Source organism: Lutjanus erythropterus, chromosome 8 (assembly GCF_056507025.1).
Source record: "Lutjanus erythropterus isolate fLutEry1 chromosome 8, fLutEry1.hap2, whole genome shotgun sequence".
Lineage (NCBI taxonomy): Eukaryota > Metazoa > Chordata > Actinopteri > Lutjaniformes > Lutjanidae > Lutjanus > Lutjanus erythropterus.
In genome coordinates this window covers 35,356,177-35,379,637 of record NC_139324.1, presented here as the reverse complement: position 1 = coordinate 35,379,637, position 23,461 = coordinate 35,356,177, and the positions used below count along the sequence as shown (strand labels likewise).

Sequence of the window (23,461 nt, the reverse complement as noted above, 5' to 3'; positions counted from 1 at the left end):
TTATACAAAGCAGCAGTGTGTCTGATACTGGGAAATTTACTGTATGTATGCGGGTGCTCAGTCAGTAACGTAACACACTGTAAAACAAACCCTTATGAACTGTAGTTTCTAACCTCTTCGCAGCATTAATCAAATGTCCTGAGGGCTAATCAACTGGGGATTGGATCAATAATGGCCGGTGCTACTGACACCATCCCGGGAGGAACAATCATTTCCTGTCTCTGCTAACCTGCTGTGGCTGGCCAGTCAATACAGGTTTAGTACGAGAAAAATATCTTCTGTGAGATCATTTTAAAGGACCATATCAGTCCTTTAAAATAATGTCATTGAAGTAATCTGTACATTAATACCAATCAAACCTTACTGCAGTGTTTTTAGATCTCTGAATGTTCATACTTTCCAGGCTACCATTGTCTTCCTTTCATTTATATATTAACTTGAAAGACTTACATCATATGTGCTCTTATTGTTGTCAGTTTTAAAATGCACATTAATTCAAAGATGTACTACAATTATAAATTTAACCGAAACAAAGCTTGCAATTTGATTTTCACAACACAGTGAAGTCAATGGCTGCCTGGAAGGTAAAAAAAAACATTTTAATAAATGTTTATGTTGGATATTAGAATCTGTGTACATCCAGGTGGTGTGTAATGAATACCTTTGGAAATACATTCATACTGTTCATGATGATTCTGCAGTACACGTTTAACGTCCAGTGCAAGTGTTCAGTGCCAAAAGTAGGGATGCTACAATATCAGATATTTAGTAGTCGATACCAATACCCTTTAATTTCCACAATTAAAAGCAATAGTCAGATTAAGCCATTGCGGTTTTTCTTTGCCACCCGAAATAATCACTCTTCTGATGTGCTAGGACTTAGACTGAGGGAGAGACTTACTAAGCCTAATGCAAATTACTGTCAAGGCAGCAGGTTGCCCATGTCTGGAAAGAAATGCAAAAGTGCAAAAGTGATTTCTGCACCTGCAAATTAGTTCCCCACACCCAACCTGACTCCAATATCGCACTAACTTTAGACAAGATTATGGCACAACTTTCTCACAACATCCCCAGCCAAAAGTGTGGAATTTAAGGTAGTAAAAGATGTTTAATGTGTTCAATATCGACAGAAAAGAGCTGCATTTGTGGCCCATCTTATAGAGCTAAAAGGAAAGTGAATATTGGGTTTATATCTATCAGATGTAATTGCAACATGAGGATATTGTGGAAATAATTAATTTTAAAACTGCTGGCAGTGAACGTTAAAAAAAATGCTACGACTGAACGTAATCTAGGGTCTTGCAGAATCATCCAGTATCAACCTTCTATTTGGCAAGTCAGGGGTTTGGTGATATTATGATGGTATAATGTCTTACACTGTTTGAAATTAGAGAGTATGACAAGAGATTTAAGAGCAAGGTGAACACACAACATAAAATAAGAAAAAAATCTATTGGTCTTCAAGTTAAAAATAATGACACTAACAAATTCAGTACAATGCATCTATCCATAGAACATAGATCCTAAAAATATTATTGCTCTATTAATAAATGTACTCTATGCAATTTTAAAACTTAAAATCTGAGAGCATTCATCAGTGCGGCTTTGTTGTCATGTATACACATGTGCATGTACATTAACACACACACACACACACACACAGTACTATGTAGAAGTGGACACAGTGCCTTGGTTAGATATTGCACTATTCTCATTACCAACAGCAAACGTTTTCATTGTTTTCCCCTGAAAGTCCCTCTGGTCACTGTAGCAGCACTTAAATTAAACTGGTTGTAGTGGTTGTAGATTCACAGAGTCATGATAAAAATCAAAAATAAGAATGAGTATGGTATGCTTGACACAGCTGATTGACAGTCCACCTCCTGGTTCTACGCAAGGGATGTTAAAAAAGAAGGAGGCACCATGTCATCAGCATAAAACAAACTTGTGGAGTCACTCAGAAGCCACAGCAGATTTCTGTTGATTCGGCTTCCGGTGCGGCAGTAGCAAGTTTCCTGAAGAGTGTCGATGCCTCTTTGATTATTCCTTCTTCTTTAAATTCCTTGGTTCTTTGTGCCTTTGTTGTCTAGTCTTCATTGTGAAAAGCCTCTGGACTAGACGCCCCGTCATCACTGAGGATCTCCCTGCTGGTGAACGTCCCGGCCAGCGACGTACCCAGGACCTGGTTGACCGGCGCCATCTCTGAAAGAATGATGTTGTCGTGGTTGCTCACCAGCGTGGTTTTGTCCATGATCTCCTTGCTATGCTTGGACACCACGGCATCCAGGAAGTCGTACTTGTGTGACAACATACCGCTTTCAAACAGGTACTTTGTCAGGTGAGAAAAGGCCACGTTTGCCAAGAAGGATGCCACCATGGACACAGACTTGAACGGAAACCTCTGTTGGATGAAGTACTCCACATCCCCAGTGAGGTGGTGGATTTTTTCCTGTTTCACCCAACCGGGGTAGTAGATGAAGGGAGGAAGTTTGAGGTAGGGCTCCCCTCCACCAATGCGCAGCACAAGACCAAAGATATAGGCAGCCACAGAGCCATAGGTATTGGTGCCCTTGATGAATAACACACTGAGAAGTTGGGGAAAGATGATGACGTAGACCAAGTCGGAGCTCAGGTACCACAGGCCGTAAACTGATCCTGTTAACAATGCCATAGCAGTGGCAAGAGCTCCGAATACAAAGATTGTGAGGCGCATCACCCAAACAATCTCACGATCTGAGGCCTGGAGGAGAGAAGAAAGAGATAAGAGAGTGAAGAAGACAACGTAAAAACATGGAGAAGACGAGGTTGAGAATGGAGAGGTGCCAGCCACCAGGGGGCAATCAAGATTTTTTTGGCTTCACTTTTAGGCAGCTCTTTTGTTTGAATGGTGTCTGAAGGTTTTGGATCCATTTTGTAGAAACATCTGTCACATTTGTAAACCACTGGCATGAAACTAGAATTGATTTATTGATTATTTGACTGATGTTTGCAACCAGTGGCTCAAACTTTACAAATGTGTGTTAGTATCATTGTTAGCACTCTTACCGACTGTCGGAAGGCGAGCTGATAGATGTTCCTGGCAAACATGGAGCTGGCTGAGAGAATGGATGAGTCTGCTGACGACATCACCGCAGCCGACACCGCCCCCAGACCAAAGAAGGAGACATAGGGCGGGCAGAGGTGCTGAAGCACTATGGGAAGGATCATGTCCGATTCATCCTTATCCTTTGGAGGGAGGGACCCATAAGTAGTCTGGTTCCAATCTGGAAGAAGAAATGAGGACCACAGTCAAAAATGTGTTGTGGTCAGGTTGTTTTTGGACTTCTTATGAACCAATTAGTAATATTTGCTGCATCCATGCATCAGGATTATCTATGTGCCAATTTGTTTTAAAATAAAGGACCAATATTTGCCTGCAGTTTTTGCTCACAGCACAATAGCACAACGTAATTAAGCACGGACTGTGCTTGATCCCTTAGCTTTTCAGACAAAGGGCTTGACTTTGAGACCTTATTATAATGCTCACTGTGGATACACCTGTTTTAGTTGCTGAGAAACAAAAGGGTTTCACATTTGTGAGCTGAAATACAGCAGAGATTATCAGTGTAATGCTGTGCTGTTGATCAAAACACAGGGAAAGACCCACAGTAGTTAGCGGATGCCATAAATAATGGATACTGATTGAAAATATGACATCTATGTAATATTAACTATGGTTAATAGACTGGTTTGTGCCTTTTCAAATATGAAATATGAACCCGTATTCAAGAATTCATTATGTAGTTTAATTGCATTTTAATTGTAAATTTGATTAATAATCATTTCATTAATAATGATTAATGAGTCTAATGAGGCACTGTTGTGGACAGGGTCAAAAACAAGTCACTTAAAAAAAGATCCACCTAAAAAAACCTATATCAGTTTAATTGTATGCTATATTTAGAATATTTTCAGCACTTTATCTTGCCACCAGATACGATGGGAAACCACCATTATGTGAGCCAAAATTTTGCTCTCTCCAAACCAACCAGACTCCATTTGCAAAACAGCAATTTTACCTTGCATAGCACAGGAGTTGCTGGTCTTCAGTGGCCTCGATCTGCTACTTTGTTTATGTCATTGTGTTTGAAAAGGTTAGTTCAGATTCACCAAAGTCACACAATACCACATATATAAGCTATGAATTTGAGGCAGCAGTAGACCAGAAACTCCCAGTAAAATTACAGATTTTGTCTATGGTGTTTGGTTGGTTTGGAGAGAGCGATATTTGACTCATACAAAAGTGGTTTCCTGTCAGAAAAGGCTGTCTGATGGCAAAGTAAAGTGGTGAAAATATTCTGAATATAGTGTACATTTAAACTGATATAGTTTTTTTAAGTAGACGTCAAGGAAAACCTGACCCGAGGAGGTATCGGTATTAAACTGAGACTCTTTCATAACCATTTAAAATCTCCTTGCAGTAGCTTTAAGTGGCTAAAATACCTTTTGTTGCTGGCTCTGTCCACAGCAGCACATTTGCTTAGCTTCTCTGCTGGTACTTCTCTCTTCTTCTCCTGACTGGAGGCGTACCAATCATCTTCTACTGATACACTTTCTATCGATAAGTACCTTAATAAACCTCACAACAAATAAATCCAAACTGTCCTTGTTAATAGCAATCTGTGAAATCTTGGCCACTCGGGGCTCCTGACAGGGTTGGGTCTGACATTTCTCCGTTCTGCATGGGTCTGGGTTGCAGCTTTCAAATAGTGTACATGTTTGTGTCGGTTCTTTTTTGGGTTTAGGCACAAATTTTTGGACTTGGAAAGACCTCTACCCTTAACCCTCTCAAATCTGTCTATCTTTATCACTCTTTTTTCATCCTTCTCTTTATCCTCCAGAGGTACATACTCTGCCTCTCACAAGCAGTGGTTTATTAGTGCCTGTTATACATGAAACAGCTTCAGACGGACGAGATTAATTAGCTCCTCTTCAGATGTAATATTCACTAAATCGGCATGGTCTGATGGCTCTCTCCTCTGCCCGTCGTGACAGGAACCGTCTGATGTTGTTTACCCTCCGGATAGTGTACGCATCTGCATTTACACATCTGAAAAAAAGAAAAAGGCTGCTGGGGTGTAAACAACCCGGGAAGGCATTGTGTTCCCTTTGATCACACTTTCCTGTTTGAATAAAGGATCAGATTCCTGGATGTTTCGATTGTCTTGTGATGTTTCATTAACTGATTAATCAATGCGTGTGCATGTGTGTGTGTGTGTGTGTATGCACTTCATTCACAGATCAGCATCTGCAATATATGTGTTCATCTGTGATGTAACACTGAATCCAGATGTAACTGTGTGTAGAATAAAAATATCAGGTGACACTGCATTTTTGTCATTTTTGTGTCATTTGTGGGCATCTAATCCAAATGTTAATAACATCCAGTCGTAGCTATTTGACCAATACTGAATCAGTACTAAATCTTACAATTTTAATCCATTATCATGGCCATTTAAATTAAATACATGTGACATTATGGACTCCATAAGTTTATACATGTAGTATACATAATGTACAATCAAATAAACAAAATCCAAGGTAAGAGTTAATGGGACATTATTTTAAATATTTACGCTGAAGAGAGGTACACAACAGGTTAATCCGCTTTCACCCCAAATGTTTGCGTTGTGTATGGAACCACTGGGAGATAGTATTAGAAAAAACTATTACTGGTATAAAAATTGGAGAAGAAGAACTTAACATAGAATTTTATGCAGATGATGTGATGGTGTTTCTAACAAATACTACTACATATAATACTGCTACTGTTAATGAAAGAAATAGGGAAATATGACTCTTTCTTTTCTTCTTAAGTTACTCATAAAACAGAAGCAGTGACATTTGGAGAGCAAACTGAAAAAGAACAAGATCAAATACAACTTTACATGAAAATGCACTAAATTGAAATACTTTTATGATTTCAAAAAATCTGGAGGAACTATTTAAGATGAATAATCAATCAATACTTGATTACTTTTTTAAATTTACATTGTGAGGATAATATATAAGGATGGAAACATTACACCGCTTATGACAGTTACTTATCCCATAAAAAATCAATAATTTGACATGAAAAGTGATTTTGTTGATTTAAACATGATTTTCCGCTCCTCCAGAGTCTATGATCAGAACTGCATCCATAGCAACGGTCTGTTTTTCATAGCAACGGACAGTTACACATAGCAACAGTTGGCTTAACATAATACACAAAATTAAATCTAATAGCTTTAACTCTAGCAAAGCCCCGGTGTGTGTGTGTGTGTATGTGTTCGTGTGTGTGTGTATTTACCAGTGGAGGCCCCTATAGCTCCTATGAGGACAGAGGGGACGGCCATGACCAGGCAGCCGAAGGCGGCGAGGAAGGAAAGGACCTGGGCGTAGGTAGCTGAAGAGGCAGAAAGAACCCGTTGAAAATAGACCTGCCAGGGAATCCCCCCCAACATCTAGAAACAGAAACACACTATAGTAAATACAGACACCAAACCAATGCAGAACAGTCAGCTAGACCACCACACCTCTAGAACACAGTCTTTGTACAACAAACGTGACAAATCTGTTCTGTAAATGTGGTTCCAATTAACTGCACCTTAAAGGGATAGTTCAGATTATGTTAAGTGAAGTTTTATTGATAAGCTTGTAAGTGTATTACCTACAATAGATGGCCGTCAGCACACCCCTAGTTTGGAGAAGAAAAGGCCCGCCTGCTTTACCTTCCTGTCAGACAGACTTTTCTGATGGTAAACTGCTGTTATATAAGCCAGATATTGCTCCCTCTCACTCAACCAGACTCCATTAACAAAATCAGCACAAACAAACAGATCGAGGCAGTGGTAGACCAGCAACTCTCGTGTTCTGCACAATAAAATGACTGATTTTGCCAATGGAGTCTGGTTGAAAATATTATAAAATATCACATGCTTAAACTGATATTGACTGGCTAAAATATGTTTTGCTGCTGACGCTGTTGCTTCTCAAAACTAGTTCTGTGCAGACTGTCATCTACTGTGATACTGACTCTGGAGCAGTACTTCATACAACACCCCCCCCCCTCTCTTTATATAGTCCCTTTAAATGCCTCACTTAAACCCCCTGTCTGCAACATTTGACAGTGGAATGATAATTTGCGTTCACTTTACTTTACAGTAATATACTGTCTCTTAATTAATCTTCTGAAAAAAAAAAAAAGACTTACCAGCAAACAGAAATTGTCTGCCCAAAGCCATTTGTCTTCAGGCTCAATCTTCCCCAGCCAGGGTGACTGGTAGATTGCTTCTTTGGCTGAGACACTGATGTCCGACACAGCAGGATTGGACAACGCAAAAGGCACGCTGATCCACTGATGGAGAGGAGGGTAGAAGAATGCAAATGTAATTATTGTGACATAGATACTGAGTCATTTAAACATGACTCTGACATTGGACCTAAGTTTTATATATTCTTGCAAAAAGTTCTATATCATTTAATACCTGGCACACTGTAGTGTCTCTACATGTATGTCAGTATGTTCCTGCCACTGTGACCCATCTCTAAAATTTGTATGTGAGTGCATTACCTACAATAGATGCTGGTCAACACACCCCCAGTTTGGAGAAACTGAGAGGGGCACCATCATGGAAACTAAGCCATGTACTGCTGTGGACAGGATCAGCAACAGAACGTATTTTAGACAATTTAAAAAAGGTCCATCAGTTCTTTTCTGATAGGAAACTGCTGTTACATCAGCCAGACTCCATTGGCAAAATCAGCCTATGGACTTATGGTTTGGTGTGAGCAATATATATATATATATGTATATATATATATATATATATATATATATATATATATATATAATTCAAAAATTTATTAATTATGGTTGAAGTGGCTAAAATATGCTTTGTTGCTGACCCTGTTCACAGCAGTACATTGCTTAGCTTCAGTGCTGGTACTCCTCTCTGCTTCTCTGAACCTGGGGCGTGCCGATTGGCGTCTACTGAAGGCAATATACTGACTATCAATAAGAACCTTCTATAAACCCAGTTCAAATAGTCTGAACTATCTCTTTAATCATGTTTCCACATGTGTATGCCTTGTATCTTTTGGAGGGTTTTGCCAAGAAGCTGATCAGAAATGCCTCGAATAAAGGCTAGTGACACCTTCATGTTTTGTTTTGGGTAGATGCTGTCAGTGAAACTCACCAAGCCCACAAAGATACAGAAGAGCTGGACCACATCTGTGTATGCCACAGAGTAGAGTCCTCCGACGAGTGTGTAGAAGATCGCTATCAGGGCTGAGATCACCACCGACATGTTGATGTTTATGTCCACGATCACACTCAGAGTGGCACCTGTAGGACGGCACGTTCGGTCCATCAGATGGAATTATCAATCAGAGTTAAGTGTGCTGGATCAGTTAGAACAGTTAAATTTAGACAGTTAAGTTTGGACATATAAGCATATTTTTATAAAGTGATACTGTCCAATGATCACCCACCCAGAGCAGATAAAATGGCTGCAGACCAGAAGATTTCCCCCATGAGTGCGGGGATGAAGAGCAGACCGCCCATCCTTTTTCCATACAGCTGCTGGAAGGGATCCAGCATGGTGACGTATCCACGTGAACGCATGGGCTTGGCAAAGAAAAGGCCACCTGAATGATGTCAGACATGAAGGTAAGACACACAAAAAGCACAAGAGATCATTGTAGGAAGAATTTTACAGCATCAAAGTTATGGTATTATTGTGTGGTATTTCAGTTTTACATGCAGTTTGAGTTGAAAAGTCTCCACTGCATCACCACTAGAGATGAAACAGTATGAAAATTTCATATCATGATTATAGTGACCAAAATAATCATGGTTATCATTAATATCAGGGCATTGTTAAAATTGGCTCAAAGTGTTTAAAAAGTACAGATACGCTCAGAAATAATGTCACTTCTTTTTTCAATTTCGTCACGTCCTTTGTGACATCAGTGTTTTCATTGACGCATTATCTTTGAAACAGTAACACTAATCGTCTGGGATTTTATCATAGTTTATCATGAAACTGATCATTGTTTCACCCCTAATTGCCACACAACAATGATGTACATTAAATTACACTGTATTATATCATCTATAATACTTCCATAATACTTTGAAATGAATGGAACTCAGTGGCTGCCTCCAAGAAATGCACATTCAGGTGATTTGTGGTAAATGGTCTAAAACATGTAAAATTACTGGCATGGTTCTTTGAGAAGTACCTCAATGCTGTTAATTTGCAGCAGCTCCTGCATTCTCACTGTACTTCACAAACACTAAAGACACTGTTCTTACCTAAAACCAGGCTGAGGGCGTAACCAAAGGGCGCCTGAGCCCAAGCCAGGCCGTAGTCTGGCAGGTACACATACTCTGCTGTCCCATTGATGTAGCCACCACCCACCCAAGTGGCTGAAAACAAACAAACAAACAAAATAAGTAAATAAATAAACACAGACACACCTACAGAGTGAATTAAGAGAGTGAGTGATGTTAGTGAGAATAAAGCAGTGAATCAGAAAAATAAAACGTTTGTGTGAGTACAGCTGAAATGATCCTCAGTCTGCTCTGCCTGTGTGTGTGTGTGTGTACATGTGTGTATCTCTCCATCAGCTCTCACAGACAGAGAGCAGAGGAAAGAGATGGAGAACACGATGTAACCATTTGTCACAATGTTCTTATGGAGTCCCCACCTCAAAAACCTGCGCACTGTATCGGCAGGGCGCTACACACCACTGCCCAGAAACGTCCCACGCACAGACAAAATATGAGAAGAAGAAGAAAAACAGTCTAAAATTGTCTAAAGTATCTAAGTATTGATACTTTATCAATACCATATATTTAAAAACAATACAGTACTAACATCTGATAGTATCAAAAGTGCTGAAGCTATTCGAAAGATCATCTTAGTGCTCATTCACACCTCAGTTCAGTTCAGTCTTCCTTATCCCTCCAATGATTTTTCCTGTGTAAGCACTGTGTGCAAGTCGTTAGTGACAAAGGAAAAAGACTATTTTCTGTGCCTAGGACTGTTTTTTGTTTTTCCTGTGGTATTGATGGAGTCAAGTCAAGTCAAGTCAAATTTTATTTATGTAGCCCAATATCATTTATCACAATTTGCTTCAGAGGGCTTCACAATCTGCACAGTGTGCGACATCCCCTGTTCTGCAGACCCTTGAAAGAAAGAGGCATTGAGTTTTGTTTTTTTATACTAGTATCTTAAGAAGTCTAAAATTCTGGTATTGCGACAACTCTAATTCAGGCAGAGGGTAGGGTTGTTGCGGATACAGACGTCACAACACACTTCTAGACAGTCATAAATGATTTGAAAGAGATTATGTTTAAATGAATCCGTATTATGTGTGTATATTAGTATTATGTATCTTAGTTTGCAGTTGTGATAAGATTTAAGCAAAGAGCAAACAGAATCCCTTTGATGTTTGGAAAACAGAACTGTATTAGGAAGTCATCCAAATATGATATCGGTCCTCTCTGTTAGGTGATAAATTGGATTTACAGCACATCTTTAAAACTTTTCAGTCAATCTTCTATATTTAAGTTCAAGTAAGTATAACGAATGTAATATTGAAATGTTTGGTGGTAAATCATATTTGTAGCAGCAGTGCTGTCCGTGCGTAAAAGACGGAGTTAATGGAATTGATGGTCTTTTTCTGAACTCATATTAAATAAAAATCTGCCAGAATGAACACTTACCAACAAACAAAAACTGAAAGACCCCTCGTTGCAAGCCAACTCACCGGTCATTGTGAATCCACCGACGAACAACCCGATGTCTCTCCCCCCGACCATGATGCTCTCGCTCCGGTCTCCGCCATCGCTAACACCGGAATTCTTGTTCTTCCACGCGGCCCAGATGCCCACGAACAGAATCAGGACGTAGAAGATCACGATAGCCACGAGACCTTCGGCGTGGATGGCCATCTTCCTTCCGTCCGCGTCCTCCCGCCGAGATCAAGTGCTACTGCGCGTCGAGGACTGGAATTTCATGGAGAGAACTTTGAAGAAAACAAAAGAAGAAACAGGTTTCAGTGGATTGTGTTTGACTTTGAGATGCAACAAATATTTTACAGAACCCTCATCTTGAGAAACACATTTTAAAATAGGGGCTATTAACAGCACAGACACTGTAATTGCAAAGCTTCCGTGCGCATTACGCGGAACAGAACTGCACCCAAATGAAACTATTAACCAAATAATCAAATTTAAAACACTATGAAAACATTATATTTGAGGTTACCAAATTCTGAAAAGCTACAAGATTTAATTTTTACTCAGTTTGAGGCGTTGAGTGACCAAACCATGCGTATCAAAAAACAGACAGAATTAAGTTAAAAATATAAAATGATTAAAATACCATCCGCACGGATCATTTTCATTCTTACTCCAAATATCCAGCTGTAACGATTATAAAATCCTTTGTTCGCCAAAGTAATATAAACACATATAAATTCAAACTCTTGCGGAACTCAAGCAGATTATTTTATACTTTTTTTTCAAGTTAAAGCCTCAATCAATCACTAGAATGATTGATTTGAATCAATCAGTATAAGATAAAAAAAACAAAAACAAAAACAAAATCAAACTCAAACTCAAATTTAAAGAAAGTAACATCAGAAGTATTTCTTACCCACATTTCATGCTGAAAAACTGTATTAAACACAGCTTTTTGTTAGCAGCCTCCTCTCAGTGATGTCAGATTATTTAAGTATGATAAAGTCCGTGCATCTAATACAGGCAACCAAGAATATATTGAAAAAACTGCTTGTACGTTCCTGCTCGTTGACCACAACACAATAAATTATTACAAAGTCGACCAGGGAGTATTGAAAGCGGCTTTGATCTTAACAAATCAGAAATACTTCGCATCTTTTTCCATTTGATCTTTGTTTAAAACTGATGTTTGAAATCATATGGTTAAAGCAATGAAGAGTGGCCATACTCTACCTTAAGGGGTCCAACTGACGCACATAGCAAAAAAAAGAGGATCAACCGGCAGTCCATCATGTGTCATCATATCACAAGATATGAATCAAAACAATCCAAAGCTAGAAATACTGGTATTGATCAGAGGAGTTCACAGATTATTAGTGTTGCACTTCTTGTCTCGTCTGTAAGACAGCTGAGGATGTTTTACGCGCGCTTAACAGCCTTGTTTCAATTACAGTCGTCGCTTTATCTAGTTATTATGCCACTTATTTACTCACTCGCTGTCTATTAATTCTCAATTTACTATAAAAGAGTGTTCAGCTTGCTCTGTAGACCAGTATGATTTAAAAAATTTGGACCGACATGGTTTTGTTTCCTGTAGCTCTGTCGTGCGTAAAAGTCCAATAATGCGTCCAAAACGCGACGCTCGGTCAAAAACTGCTATCCATGAACCAAAAGAGACCTCAAACAGAAGCATTTAGGATTTGTGCCCGATGTGCTGCATCACTAGAATCAGACCTGTGGGTTTCAGCAGAAACACCACTGACACCACTGTTCCAGGAGGCCGGTATTGCATTATTGATCCCTCTTTAAATCAACATCTGTCACTGTGGTCAAATGCAGTTAGAGTCAGCCAACACATGTTAGTAAAAGAAGAAAATGTTGGGAAAGGACGTGAACTTACCTTTCCTTTGGAGAAACAGGTGTAAATAGATCACAGCAGCAGGGCCTCCAAAAGATGATTTGAAAAAGACGTTTTCTTTTTTTTTTAAAAATGTGAAGATAGCACAAAGTAATCCTCTTGGACGAGCCAACACAATTCTCCTATGTTGTTTTTTTCAATCACCAATGCTCGTCGGAAAGAGAGAGACAGAGGGAGGGGGAAAGAGCGAGGGACAGGGAGAGAGGGTGGAGGAGGGTGGAGGGGTGGAGATGAATGGGAGTGGTGGGTTTATTGGGTGCTGTCAGGGTGGGTAGATGGTGGATGAATGTCTTCCAGGGCAGGACGAAAATAGCACCTAATAGAGAGTGGCATGACGCACAACCTCTCCGGGAAAGCTTTCCAATATCATAATATCATATCGGCTGAATGGATGAAACCTTTACTTTGCCAGGTTACATTTCAGGCCTGATTTACGATCCTGCGCAGGTCTCCGTTCGCTCCGCGATTAAAGCATCCAGTTGATTCTGCAAACGCCTGCTGTACGGCGGTAATGTTGAGGCTGTAAGCCCCACGTAGGATTACTTTTTCATTTTATGATCCATTTTACGCGTGGAAGAACATCACTCCACCCACAAGTGTGTACATTTAAACATCAAAACTTTCAAACAAACTTGTATAAATAGACAAAAAACATGAGGAAGGAGCAGTGACGGACTCAGGCTGCCTGAGGGCCAGGGGAGAAAAAAAAAAAAAAATGTGCAGAAAGTCGTGATGCATTTATTGCGAAACACTCCCAACCCGTTCTCTTTTTACGTTTTCTTCACTGGAAGGGTATCTGAGAAGTCACTTTGTCACATTTTGTCTATAGGGGCATCCAATGGGAAATCTTTGCTGTGTTTTTGCAAACATATGGATACCAGGGTCCCCCAACCTTCCCTGAGTCCACCAATGAGAAGGAGCAACTCTGAGGACGTTAATTTGGTCACATTTAGTCCTCTTTAAATCTTATGTTTCCAATTGAATGCACCAAGTATAGTTTTGTTTTAAAGGATTGGTTTGTTGGATTTAGTGGCATCTAGAGGTAAAACTTGCAGATTGCAAACACCTCATCTCACCCTCCCCTTGCAAGACTGTAGGACAGAGGTGTTCCAAGTGAGCAGTGGGCCTCCTCAGTCTCCAAACCATTTTAGAGGTGGCTCAGTGAGTGGAAGTGAAAAAAAAAAAAATTAATTACATTAAAATAATAGTTTTCACATTAGTTACTTATCAAAAGGAGACACAATGGACATACAATAACATGCAACATGCATCACAATTTTTATAGACATTTTAAGCTGCAACAATCTCCCAGAAGTCTACTTCTTCCTCTTTTTCATCTTCTTATTATTATTAAAGATTCTGCAAAATCCTAGAGGAACTGTCAGGGCAAAAAAAGCAATCTGGAGACAGATTTGTCCTTTCTGAGCAACTGTAGAAACATGTCAGCTTCCTTGGAAGGGGACCTGTTCCATCTTTAGATATGAAAGACTCATTCTAAAGTAACAATAACAAAACAATTCTTATTTTCAGGTGGTTTTACACTATTGAAAACATACTGCCATGTTCTGCCAATAGATCCCATAAATCTTACACAATTAACTTTTAAACACATCAAGTATAATTCTGTTTTTCTGTTTTATATTTCTGTATTATAGACATTATATTCCTCATAAAAAGTTGTTACCACAAACAGCCAGTCCTCAAACATTAACTTGAAACTACAGAGGAGCATTCAGATCGCTGTCCATGGTGCTGAAATTGAAAGTCTCTGAAACAGAAACATTTCACGTTTATTTCACTTATTATAAGTCTGTCACTTGCTGTGGTGTGAAGCCTTTTCTGCCTCATTATACCTTCAACTTTAATAATCGCTTTCACATATTTCTGTGGTGTTTTTTTATTTTATTTATTTTACTCAGTTTTATTTGGTTGATATGGTTAATGTCCATTAGCAATCTTACAAAAAACATGCTTAGATTACTTTTATTTCACTACAGTCACTACAGACATGAAATGTTTGGGTAAACACAGGTGTTACCAGTAATACTTAATAAGGTTCTGTCCCATTCAGGTCAGACAAAGTCAGCCTGCTGCTACTGTGCCTGTTGGCTCACTGGAAAGGCTCTGCTGCACTAAATGGAATTAAAACTTAATTAGTATCATTTGTAACACCCGCTTTACCCTAACATTTCATATCAGTACGGCTGATGTGAAAAAGGTCTATTTGAATTATTTTTTTGGGCTTTACCAGCAATATAAATGAGCTGCTTGGTGTGAACAAAGATGTTGACTAGTCTGACTGCTGGAAATAAGTGACTTTCTCGGATTGTGACACGTCCTCTTAATTTGGTGTCTGTGTGGCTGACAGGCTGCCGGAGAGGGCAGCATAATTGGACAGTTTTCTAACAAATAAGCCTCAGACGCGCGTCCACAGTGTTGCAGGTAGTTTTAGGCAGGCAGTCAGGAAAGCCTCACAAAAAGTGTCACAACATCTTATTCAGCGCCAACCAATGGTAATAACTCTTCATTTCACAAAATGGCATAATGACTCACATTCTATGATAGTGCCATTCATAAAAAGTGTGGGCAAGGCTATACCAAACCTAACATCTGATGTAGTCTTTGAATAAAAAAAAAAAAATTAACTGAGGGCTTTGAGCTGCCATCTCAAAAGACCTTTGTCGCCATCCAGTGGCTGTCTTAAGAGTTACTTGAATCTCTGTGAAGTGCTTCCTGCTAATGTTTCTGTACATTAAAAACTGAAGTTTTTATTTATAAATGGTTTGTATGGGAGGGGATAATTTAACTTTCTTCCTCATTTGCTTCCACTTTAGTTTGTGTTGTGTGGTGATGCAGCATTACAAGACAGGAGTGGAAATGTCTGAATTAGAAGAATTTCTAGATCTTGACAGGAAAAAAAATCACAAAGGAAAATCGTATATTGTTGTTCAGTTCCTAAATAAATGTTCACAAATGTTTTCTGCCTTTGTAGAGTCATTGCTATCAGTAAATTGTAAAATACATGTAATGACAAATAGACCTAGTGAATGTGGTAATTGCACTTTGCAAAGCGTAATCATCACCTGTTTTGTAAATGGATGATTCATTAATTGTCAGTGTTTTCAGAATGTACTTTCACTTATTATCACTAGAGAAACGGGAGATGTTGTTAAAGTTCATTCATTCATTCATTCATTTTCTGTAACCACTTATTCCGTAAGTGTCACGGGCTGCTGGAGCCTATCCCAGCTGGCATTGGGCGAGAGGCGGGGTTCACCCTGGACAAGTCGCCAGTTCATCACAGGGCTGACACATAGACAGACAACCACTCACACTCACATTCACACCTACAGACAATTTAGAGTCACCAGTTAACCATGCATGCATGTCTTTGAACTGTGGGAGGAAGCCGGAGAGAACATGCAAACTCCGCACAGAGGCGGGGGAGCTGGGGCATCAAACTCAGGACCTACTTGCTGTGGTGTGGTGGTGCAGTGCTAACCACTGCACCACCGTGCTGCCCGTTGTTAAAGTTATGCAGCAGTTTTACTGGTCTAGCTTGAGATCAAGTTAGGCAGTATGTAGCCCAGGAACTAAAATGACTTTGACACCCCCGGGTTAAATGGGACGACTGTGTCACCTGCTGCAGGCCTCTGTCATAGCAGAAAAAACACATACGGAAATAAAACTGTTAACAACAACTCGGTTCCAGTTAAGCAGTCAGCCAAACCAGTAACTGAGTAATGCATCTATCAGTTAATGTTATTAATTTCAACTGTGTTTCTCTTATGAAAACAAAAACCAAAACAAAAGTACTCATCAATGTCTTAATTATTACAAAACAGACATTCATTAAGCTTTATTTTCTTTGGCATGAACATTGAATACTGAGACGTTACATCCATTTCCTTTAAAAAACTTTATTACAGTTGAACTGGCTTTCAGATAAGTGTCAATCCCAACTAGAAAGTAGGTTATAACAAAGAAGTGACAGACCAATAGCTTATCCATTAACAAGAGCACAGAATGTGGAATCTGATTTGTGTCGTCCGGTGATACTCAACTTGAGGCCCGTGGGGTTTTTCACCAGGAAGAAGGAACAGTCCAGTTTTGTGTGATGGGATAAATGAGGCTGCTTATTAACAGAGAAAGCTGATTTTTGTGTGATCATGCTGTGCCAAGTGCAGCAGGATCATGCTATTTACTCTGTCCCTGGTAAGGGAAGTTTATTTTTACAGTTTGTCATTCCAATATTTGTTCCAGCTATGTTTATGTTTCAAAAACTCTTTTAAATGTTACCAAAGCATTTAAAACAAAAAAGTAGTAGCAGTTATTAAATCCAGTAAAATATTAATCTGTCAATCTTTGCACCAAGTTCATTTAGTTAAGTTAGTTAATTTGAGATGAAAGAAATAATAGTTGATTGATTGATTTTACCTGATAAATGACATTAGTATCAATGTTTGTTTATTCACTGGCTCTTGGCCTCCTGTCACTTTGGAAAAATGTCCCCAAGGCAAAGTAAGTTGAGTATCCCTGATGTGGTGCCTTCAGACTATTTGCTGTAAAATACTGCCACCTTCTGGTCCTGCAGGTACACAGCAGTGGGTCAACACGGCCTTTTCCATCAACGTGGACCTGCCATAGTTCTGCACCTAATTACAAAGAATTTCCACCAAAAATAAACTGGTCCAGCACCTGAAAAAGAGGTTCTCCTTGGGAACCAAAGTGAGGGAGTCATATTCTACAGGTTCTTGTGCATTGTGTGACAACTTCTGTTGATAACATCCTTGGTCAAAAACTGCTTTGCTGGTTTTGTTAGGCTGTCAGATCTGGTCGTGTTAAAGTTAGAAGAAAGCTGAGCAGTTTGTCAAATGTGACATCTGATATCTGGACAATCATGGTAATGTAGCATATCAGTCTTTCCATTTTTAAACTTGTTTTATAGGCATGGGGGAAGCAAATAATACCTGTAAAGATATTAAAAGTATATTGAAGAAGTGGTCAGTTGACAGTTTTCTTCAATGCAGTATGTTTTTTGTTCAAAACGGTCCCTGTGGCCTCGCAGTTATGGTGTTAGACGTAGTTATTGAGCCTGTAGCCGCTGCTGGAAAGGGAGCAGACTGAGGGAGCGTGATTGTCCTTCAGGGCCTCAGGCGGCTTGTAGAGGGGAGCAGGAGGATATATGTGGTTGAAGGCAGGAGGAGGTGAAGAAGGTTGATTCCTCTGTAGACGGAGGGGGCTCCGCGACCTGTCGCCGCTGCTGCTCCCGCACAGCACCAGTCCTCCGGTCAGGCTGAGGCAGGCCGAGGCGTAGCCCAGATACACGGCCAGGCCGATCTCATACTTCATCCCGCTGGGGAGGAAGGGGTCGTAGAAATCCATGATGACGTCGTTGGTGGTCCAGGACACGGTGACCAGGCAGAGCAGGCCCGCACAGAGGAAGCAGATTGCCCCGCTTAGCGCCAGTGGAGACTTGACCAAGGAGCCACGGGCAAAACGGGTACACTTCATCCCCATCACAGACACCACAGAGGCCAGGACTGAGGTGATGCAGGAGAGGACCATGAGCGCCCTGGCAGCCTAACATGGAGAAGAGACAAGCTTCAACCATGGGATTAAAACAGGACTCTGATTCTAGCCTGCAGGTTTAGAAAACTACATTATGTACTCTAATAGTTACTTGGCAATCAATAAATCCACTGGTTTATTACTATATCAATACATAGATCTGTTCAAAATACATTCAAAAGACATTCCATCAGCAACAAAAAGAAAACTGTTCAATAAAATGTAGAGTAGTTTCACTTAAAAGCATTAAATGCAAACCGCCATGAGCAAATATGCCCTGGCTCATAAACAGCCTATTATATCTTTTTACAGTGGGGCGTGTGACCCTCAAACAGCCAATCATTTAACAGCTGTGTTGTTGAGTTGCACCATCGACATGTGACACAACAACAGAATCAGTGTGGAGTGAGAAAATGAGATGGCAAGAGATCAGCTCACCTAGTCTTTTAAGTCGAATTGGCCTTGATAAATATTTTTTTCTGTATTGCCCAGCCTGTCAAAATACATGCAATAGGCTCTTCTCACGATAACGTAAGGTTCTTTGAATAAAAAAATGTAAAAGTGGAACATGCAGTACCTGCAGGTCGCGCGGCAGAGCCAGCAGAGATCTGTACATCTCACACTGGTAAATGCCAGTGCTGTGCCACACACACTCCATCCACAGGCCTTTCATGTAGGAGGTGGCTGTGATGATGTTGGAGCCAACGTAGGCTGTGCTGCGCCAGTGGGGGAGCAGAGTCGCAACTACAGTTCCTGCGAACCCCAGCAGCCCCAGGAAGAAGCCGAGGAGTTGAACCGCCATGCTCGCCATGGTTTACTCCCTCAGACAGGTGCTCAAACTGCAAAGTACAAAGTTTACAGTTTGCTGATGAGCATTCATGCACTAAGAGGCAATTACTAGCATGTGGATGTCTCATGTGTCACCAAGAAAAAAAGTAATATCAACACACCGAAATGTTGCCACATACAAAAGAAACACTCAGAGAAAAACTAGAGTCCCGCAGGCTGAGGATGAGGCTGGATTCCTCCTGTTATCTGCATGGTCCCCGGCAGTATAGTAAATTCCACCGAGCTTACATCCAGTCACAGAGTCTGAGCCATTCCTCAAGTGTCTGCAGGCAGAAAAAAGCTGTGGAAACTTTCTGGCGTCAGTCTCTGGTGAGTGGCAGGTGACTGCATCTGTAACTAATGAGAGCAGCGTTCAGCTTCACCTGTTCAACGCTCTCCTCTGGAGGGCAAAAACCACAGCAGCCTATTTGTTAAGCTCCCTGCCACCCCTCAGGAAAGGAGAGAGGGAGACAGAGAGGAAATTAAACATTTACAGAAACCACCCAAGCTGAGCGTACTGTTATAAACCACTAACTTTGAACATTTTTCACGGCTCTGCAGGGTATTTGAGAGAGAGGGACTGATGATGACAGAGCACGTCTACCTGATAGGGCCCCAAACTGTGACAATAAGGGATCGTGGTGACTTATGTCGTAGTAGTTACCCAAATTATATCATGTCGGACCAAAGGTCACCTGACAGTCAGTTCCACACATGGAAGTATATATTGTCCAGGAAGCTCAGGCCAAAAATAAAAACCCCATGACTCACAGTAAGTGCATGTGAGACTTGTATAGTTAAGTATTTACTTTTGTTCCTTCTCGATGTTTTGAACAAATTGTTCTCTAGGTGGAAAAAAAAATACTCCTGAATAATGAGCAGACTTTACATTTGAAAGCAAACTGTGCTCATACAGACCCATTGTTTTGACTTCCTCGGAGAACAAGAGGCTGTTTATGAGGCTTGATTATTGTTCAGTGTTAGACCTGGCACTGTTGGGGCCTCTTAAAATATCACAGATACAAGCCTCATTGTGTTTACTTAATGATTGACTACACTGAAGGCATAACAAGTAAGCAACAGGAACCAAGGCAAGGCTGTGACAAGCATCTCATTTCACAATGATTTGCCCACAAATTATTCAATGTCAAAGCCAATTTAATAACTTTTTGTCACTTGCCTGTATAGTATCTACTACGGGCCGACCAGTGCTGGATTTTTTGGGCCGATGCTGATATTTGGGAGTAAAAAACACATTCCATTAGTCTTTATATAGAATATAGAAAATGTACACCTTTTTATTTCGCCACTAAAACACACAGATTGTGATATCCAAGAAACTGTTTTTGTGAAAATCAGTTAAAAAGACAATTATTGACAAATACTCACTTGCTAATAAATGTTCACAGCGTCCAAGTGATGATAATAACAGGTGATTTCATATGTAAAAATGCTACTCGTGTGTGTCTTAAGATGACATTTCGATCTTTATTTAACAGTGCAGCGGAAGGATTCACTGATAAATTATCTTGTCCTGTGTCATATTTGATACACACAAGTGCAACATGATTTTACTATGAAATAAAGAAGAAAATATTCAGTAATCATTGGTTGTTTCAATGCAGTAAATATTCACTGAAATATTTTTCAAAATTAGCAAAATTTTCAAAAACTGTGTGAGTTACTATGTAAAGGTAGCCATGTTGGATTTTGCACTCACAGGCTGGCTGCTGCCTGCAGTGCGCTGATAATCCACCAGAGGGCAGAAGACATGTCTCAGATTGCACACAACAGGTTTTTCAGCAAAATATTGATCATATTGATATTGTAGAGGTCTCAGAAACCCACATATCAAGTACGATACAAATGGCGATACAGGGTTAGTAATTTTATTTTATTTAGATTATTTTGGGGGCTTTTTTGCCTGATAGGAAGGGGGGTTGAGAGCAACAGGCGGGAGTTGAACCATGGAGTGAACGCTCTACCAACTAAGCTACATGGGCGCTGAAGGGTTAGTCATTTTAAATAACTATAAATAAAAAAGTACAACTAGAAAAAGAAACTGTATCCTGTATAATAAACCTACATTTAGAAAAGGATCAAATATCCATAAAATGCTGCCTATAAACCTACTGCTGCATCTGTAGCCTTAAGCATTATATACACCGATACCAATATAGACAGATAAAGCTATGATAGATCAATATTTGGCCATTAACACTGGTTGACCAATATATTGGTCGGGTTCGAATATCAACACTATGAAAAACTGTACTTGAGATATTGCTTAATCTTTCATAATTAAATATTTAGTAAAAACTTCCCACATTTGAATACTCACCAACAAGTTACACCAGGATTATGGAGCCATGGTCACAGGTGTCCAGACGGCGTACTTCCAGATAAACACGGCCACTGGCATCGATTCCTCGCTGACCAACTCCTTCTGTCTCTGCTGCTGCCTTAACAGACAAGGAATATGTGCCTGTGCTGCAGGACTGTCACATGTGTGACTGGCCAGTGTTAGATATCATCATCATCACCATCATCATCAGCTGCAGCAGCATTATCCCTGTCAGCAGCATCCTGTCAGAGATGACATGAGAGACGGTCCCAGAGCCGACGTGTTGCTCCAGACAGATAAAGAGGACCGATGTCAGCCGTGGACCCGGAGGCGAGACCCAGGCAAAGGCAGACAGACCAGATATTGTTCTCACTGGATGTGCTGTTTTTGTCTCAAAAAGTCAGCTCACTGCATCTGCGTGAATGAATAACAGATAATAAAATGAAAAGGTTAATGAAAAACATAAATTAATCAGTGTATCAACTTTAACAACATTAATATTCATTAAAGTTACTACAAAGAGCTTTCATGTTGTGTTGATTTGGAGCCCCCTGTGGACAGAAGTAGAACTGTTTCTACCATAATTACCACAAAATATCCTCCTAAGACCTGGCAATCCATATTTATCCTCTATAGGGGACATGACACTGAGGCCTTTATTTCAAACACCATACATGTACTGTACTTTGAATCCTAATGTCCCTAAAAAGGTGTGGGTGTGGCCATCGGAGAACGTCTTCTGTCTTTCAAAAATTGCAGGAATTTCAGCAAAGATGTTTTTTTGGCAGCAGGTGAGTTAAGTGAGTAAATTTACAAAGGCATATTGTTCTGTTCTGATCTTCATAAGGAAGTTGTTTTTTTTATTTATGAGAGTCTTAACTATATTATATTAAGATTTCAGAAGTGTGTGTGTGTGTGTCTTTCGTAGGGAACGGCAGGATTTACTTCTCGTTATTTTCATGTTCTGAATGAAGTAGAACAGATTTTGATTTGTGTGACCACAGAATCAACCTATATCTAATGTCAGTTCGCTTGAAGAGGTGGACTTATTCCACCTTTCTCCTTGCTGCCACAAACAACTGGATCCAGGCCTCTGGAAGTCCGCAAATGATTGGCTGCTGTATGTGCTTCATTCACAAAATGTTGCAGAAGAGAAGGATGCAGATGTTTGTGAAGTGTATAAAGTGCAACATGTGTCTGTAAGACGAAGAACTTCTTCTTGATGTACATTCATGTCATGTAAACATGTTCATGTCATGAGTTTTGACTTTACACACATTCACAGATTTAGCCACTAAGCAGAGTTTTGAATTACTCTAACCAGAATTCCTACACCTTTTCCATTGTCAAATTCAAATTCAAGCACTTTTAAAGTACTTGCAAGGTGCAGTTTAAAGTTTTCAAGCACCTTAAGATGTCAATTGTCTGATGTGCAATTATGTATTTGTAACTGCATTGTTGTGTGTGGGTTGTGGTCTGATCTTATGCCAGTGCCAAAGACGAATTTCCATTTTATGTGAATTTAATGGACAATAAAATAATCTGAATCTTCTAGATGTGGTAAATTATATATTTATATACAACATTATTATTTCACTTCTCCATCACATTAAATCAGATGTTATCGTGCTTTAAACAGCCAAAGTTACGTTTCATGATACCAGTCTACAGAAGGGTGACAAATAAAAGGTTTCAAGTTTTAAAATGTTTTATCTGACTGTAAGTCGACTTAGATCCTCGATAACATGACTGAGCCAATATCTGACTTATTTTATTTCTTTGGCTAAAAAGAAAACTATTCAGTCAGACAGCAATTTACCATGAAAGTAATGCAATTAAAATCTCATGCAGTTTCAAGCACTTTATCCAAAATCAAAGCACTTTTCAAACCTTGAAAACACTACATTAAAATTCAAGTTTTCAAGGAGATCCAGCACCTGTACAAAGCACCTTATTTATCACTGAAAATGTTTGTTAAAATTACAAATGATACAATTTGCTTTAAATTCATTTCCAGTGAGAAACA

At 39.7% G+C, this 23,461-nt stretch overlaps 2 protein-coding genes across 2 annotated transcripts; both read right to left on the bottom strand.

Annotated features, from left to right (window-relative positions):
* Positions 1-660: 660 nt before the first annotated feature.
* On the bottom strand, positions 661-12,830 carry LOC146323136 (high-affinity choline transporter 1-like). The gene is made up of 9 exons (XM_084724123.1): positions 12,675-12,830; positions 10,801-11,058; positions 9,341-9,454; positions 8,515-8,670; positions 8,220-8,368; positions 7,235-7,378; positions 6,332-6,485; positions 3,046-3,263; positions 661-2,740 (listed from the first exon to the last, which is right to left on the bottom strand). Exons 2-9 carry the CDS (start codon positions 10,982-10,984, stop codon positions 2,087-2,089), a joined length of 1,773 nt encoding a protein of 590 aa, XP_084580249.1. The 5' UTR covers positions 10,985-11,058; positions 12,675-12,830; the 3' UTR covers positions 661-2,086.
* A 3,689-nt stretch (positions 12,831-16,519) lies between these two features.
* LOC146323135 (claudin-14-like) lies at positions 16,520-19,950 on the bottom strand. Its single transcript, XM_084725381.1, has 2 exons — positions 18,841-19,950; positions 16,520-18,275 (listed from the first exon to the last, which is right to left on the bottom strand). The coding sequence occupies exons 1-2, from the start codon at positions 19,072-19,074 to the stop codon at positions 17,769-17,771; spliced, it is 741 nt and encodes a 246-aa protein (XP_084581507.1). The 5' UTR covers positions 19,075-19,950; the 3' UTR covers positions 16,520-17,768.
* Positions 19,951-23,461: the final 3,511 nt, after the last annotated feature.

Bases quoted from the DNA above. Each gene is read 5' to 3' on its own strand.
- LOC146323136 (XM_084724123.1), bottom strand. From the start codon at position 10,984: ATGGCCATCCACGCCGAAGGTCTCGTGGCTATCGTGATCTTCTACGTC. The intron at 9,455-10,800 runs GTGAGTTGGCTT...GTTTGTTTTCAG, and splicing joins CGGTGGATTCACAATGACCG to CCACTTGGGTGGGTGGTGGC. The intron at 7,379-8,219 runs GTGAGTTTCACT...CCTCTCCATCAG, and splicing joins TCTGTATCTTTGTGGGCTTG to TGGATCAGCGTGCCTTTTGC.
- LOC146323135 (XM_084725381.1), bottom strand. From the start codon at position 19,074: ATGGCGAGCATGGCGGTTCAACTCCTCGGCTTCTTCCTGGGGCTGCTG. The intron at 18,276-18,840 runs GTACTGCATGTT...TCTCCATGTTAG, and splicing joins CTCTGCCGCGCGACCTGCAG to GCTGCCAGGGCGCTCATGGT.